This window comes from Pteropus medius, unplaced genomic scaffold (genome assembly GCF_902729225.1).
Source record: "Pteropus medius unplaced genomic scaffold, Ma_sr-lr_union100, whole genome shotgun sequence".
In the NCBI taxonomy this organism is placed as follows: domain Eukaryota; kingdom Metazoa; phylum Chordata; class Mammalia; order Chiroptera; family Pteropodidae; genus Pteropus; species Pteropus medius.
In genome coordinates this window covers 14,148,388-14,151,831 of record NW_024340699.1, presented here as the reverse complement: position 1 = coordinate 14,151,831, position 3,444 = coordinate 14,148,388, and the positions used below count along the sequence as shown (strand labels likewise).

The 3,444-nt window shown below is 59.5% G+C and overlaps 1 protein-coding gene across 1 annotated transcript in view; it reads right to left on the bottom strand.

The window, feature by feature from the left end:
• RADIL (Rap associating with DIL domain) overlaps positions 1-3,226 on the bottom strand; it is a 50,381-nt gene extending 47,155 nt beyond the window's left edge. Inside the window, exons 1-3 of the mRNA XM_039878840.1 lie at positions 3,081-3,226; positions 2,099-2,239; positions 36-615 (exon numbers count right to left, since the gene is read on the bottom strand). Of these exons, the coding sequence (XP_039734774.1) occupies positions 36-615; positions 2,099-2,239; positions 3,081-3,086 (727 nt within the window). The 5' untranslated portion in view covers positions 3,087-3,226. The remainder of the gene's footprint in view (positions 1-35; positions 616-2,098; positions 2,240-3,080) is intronic.
• Positions 3,227-3,444: the final 218 nt, after the last annotated feature.

Sequence of the window (3,444 nt, the reverse complement as noted above, 5' to 3'; positions counted from 1 at the left end):
ACCGGCCCCGCTCCCCTCCGTCACCCCCTCCTCACCTGCTGTCACGGTGTCCACATCCCTGGCTGCCAGCTCCTCCACGTCGGACCTCTTTCTCAGCTCAAACCTCCGGGACAAGCCTTCTCGCGGTTTCCACAATTCCTGGATCAAGAGGGGCTTCTCGTTGTCCCCAAACACCCGAAAGCACTCGGCCCGCCACTGCTGCCCGGCGTCGCCGGCCTGGCCCACCACGTCGCACAGCACGTACTGGCGGGCGCACTCGGGGCTCACGGCGTAGCGCTCCAGGGCCTCCTTCACCAGCTCCTGCGCGCTGGACGTGCTGCTGGCCAGCACACTCTTGTAGTGGGTGCCTGTGCGGACGCTGTCCCCGAACACCTTCAGGACCCCGGGCACTGAGAGCTGGGTGGAGAGCTCTGCGGGGTCATCGCCGGTGGCGTCCAGGTCACGGTATTTGTGGCTCAGCGTCCGGGACAGCACACTGGACAGCAGCTGGCCCTGCCGCTTCAGCTTGCTCTTGGTGGGTGGGGACATGATGAAGTGTGTCCCATAAAACATGGTGGGCCGGTCTTCATGGGCGAGGGCTGCGGGTTCAGCTGGCGGTGGGGAAAAAGCCGTGTCCTGGGAGGAAGCAGAGGGGATCAGCATCGCCCATCAGGAGTCCCAAGGGCAAAGCGGCGCACGTGAACTTTAACCAACTTAACGGGCCGCCCGGGGCCAGTGCCCAATGGAAGCAGCAGACATGCCACCCTTGGCCAGTCCCCACAGAGCACAAGCGAGGACATGGCTGAAGACAGTGGAGATGCCAGGGAACGAAGCAGGTATGAATGGGCCGAAGTGCCCTTCGAGGAAAACCACTGCTAGAGAGAAAAATGAGGTCACAAAAGGTAAGACACGCTGTGCTGCAGGGTCCCCGAGGCGGGGGGCAGCCAGGACACAGTGCGGCCGTGTGGGCACAAGCTGCATGCGGGGCGGAACCTTGGCAGGGCCCTGTCTCTGCGAGGCGGCCCACCGCCTACCACACGCACCCAAAGAAAAGCCATAAACCACACCCGACGGACCGCGCCCGCCCATAACACCCGCTGGAACCCAGGTGCGGCAGGGGAGAGGCCAGCCGCAGCCCTGCGAACAGGGCGGAGAGCGATCCGAGTTACAAACACAGACCCCAGCACGCTGGCCCTCAACTGCGGGCCCTGGCCTGGAGGAGCCACGTCCCTGGGACAGCAGAAAGTCCACCCGACCCCAGAGGACACGAAAGGGCTCTTCCAGACCGGGGGAGGCGTGACTGCAATGCAGGGCCTGGTACTCGGGCCCTGTCCAGGCCACAGATGCCGTCGTGGTGGGGAAATTGGGAAACGGCTCCTGGACGCTTCGGTGAATCACACAGTCCTCAGTCTAGTGCACTTCGTGCCCCCAGGGCCTAGATTCTAAAGAGCCAGTTTATGGGACTCCCCCAGAGCTCTGTGGGAACAGAGGGCGTGGCCAGGAAGATGTCTGCTTCGTAAACACGAAGCTCTACACCAAGCCGACGGCGTGCTGAACACTGCACGTCGCCTAACTACAGCACCCTACTTCTCTGCTGTGTCCTCACCAGAGACAAAGCAGACAGGCGAAGGAGTAAAGCCCATTTCCTAGAAGCCTCTGGAAACAGTGCCCAGGTCTCAGTGAGGACCTGGCAGCACTGGGCACGTGCCACTGTGACATTAAACCCAGCTGAAGTCAACACATTCAGTCCCCACTCACTCGTGGCTCTGCAGGCGCTGACAAGGGCTTTTTGGGGCATGAAGGTGACCGCTCAGGGCAGAAGAAGGCACTAGGGAGCCCCCAAAGCAAAGCAAAGGGCCCACACTGACCCCGAGGCGCCCCCACAGGGCAGCCGTCCGGAGCTGTGGTACTGCCACTGTGACCTGGGCTTTGTTCTGGCTGTCCGCCCAGGCCCGGGTGGGACTTGCCCAGGTCCCTCCCTCCAGGGCTCCATGACTGGAGGCCGAAAAGCAGGCCCGCCTTCCTCTCCTCCAGAACTGGCCTGTCCGTCAGAGGACCGCGAACTCTCCCAAATACTTCCGATGGCTTCGCGCACCAAAACCAGGGTTCCGACACTGACCTTTGCCTTTTGGGGGATCGGGACAGCCCCCTGATCCGACAGCCTGGTGTTCACGCTTGACCGCCGCGAAGCGTGTGCTGCGAAGTGGCTTTCCGAAGATGTGGGTGTCGCACGTCGAACGAGGGCCTCGAGGGAGTGAAGCTGTAAAGGAATAAACACGGACAAGGCTTCGTGAGAAAAGTGTCACAAGTCTCCCTGCCAAATCCTCGGGGACCACCGCTGGCTGTGGCTTCCCCTTGTGGGCCTTCGACAGACAGGCTTCAATTTAATTTACAGCACAGCATCGGAGAGGACGCACGTGACGACTGCGTGGCTGTGCACACCCACCAGCAGCTCACGCCACTGCTGGTTCCAGCCCGAGCTTCTGAAACGCACACCACCTGCCTCTGAAACTGCTCACGCGTGCCTCCCGGGACACCCTTTGCTCCGAGGACCTGACCCCTCCACAAACAGTCCCCTCACCTGGCCTTTTCAAGCAGAGCCCCAGGCTCGCGACCCAAACCCAAAGTGGCAGCTGTGGCTCAGAAACCTCTGCCTTTCGAGATGATGTCTGAACGCAGATTTAAATACAATGCAGAAAGCCCGGAATCTGTGTCTAAGCCGAAAGACCCCCGTGTCACAGAAAAGCAATGAAGTGAACACAAGAGCCCAGAAGGCCGCAGGCACAAGGGGACAGGAGCTGCTATTTTGCGCTCGGTCGGTAAGGTCTGAAGCGTATACAATTCTGCTCTAATAAGAAAGTAATCGAAAATCACAAATACACAACTGCTAGTCCCTCCCGGGGCCCTGGGAGTGAGGGCCCGTGTCTCGTTTTCAGCGGTCCCCTGTGCCAGATCCTGAGGCAAAGTGTGCAGTATCGCGAAAGAAGAGCAGAAACAACAGGCAGAACGAGCTTCGCGCCTTCTCAGTAACTCCTGAAGCCTCGATAATTCCCAGTAAACAGACCCTGATCTGTTTCATCAGGAAGCTCTTTTCTCCTTACGGTCATTCTCTCTGGCGACTTTCAGAGAGTCACTACTGCCAGTCACCTGTCCACTCATCACCGTCCTTCACAGTCACCGAATGCAGAATACAGCTTGTTTGTCACAATGGGATGGACCATTTTGGTTTTTTTTTTTCGGAAAGGGCGAGAATGCAGGAATACCCCACAGAGCAGGGCACGCCCTGGGGAGCCAGCTCTGGTTTGGGGGAGGCAGGACCTGCCTGTTCCTTTTCTGCTACTTCCCTCCTCTTTCACACAAATACTTGGGGGAACACGGGCCCAAGGGGGTAGGACGCTGGCTGCTGCTTCTCTTAGAGAATGTTTTCCTCTCGTTCTCAGGGAAGAGTCCAAGTTCTGACGAAAA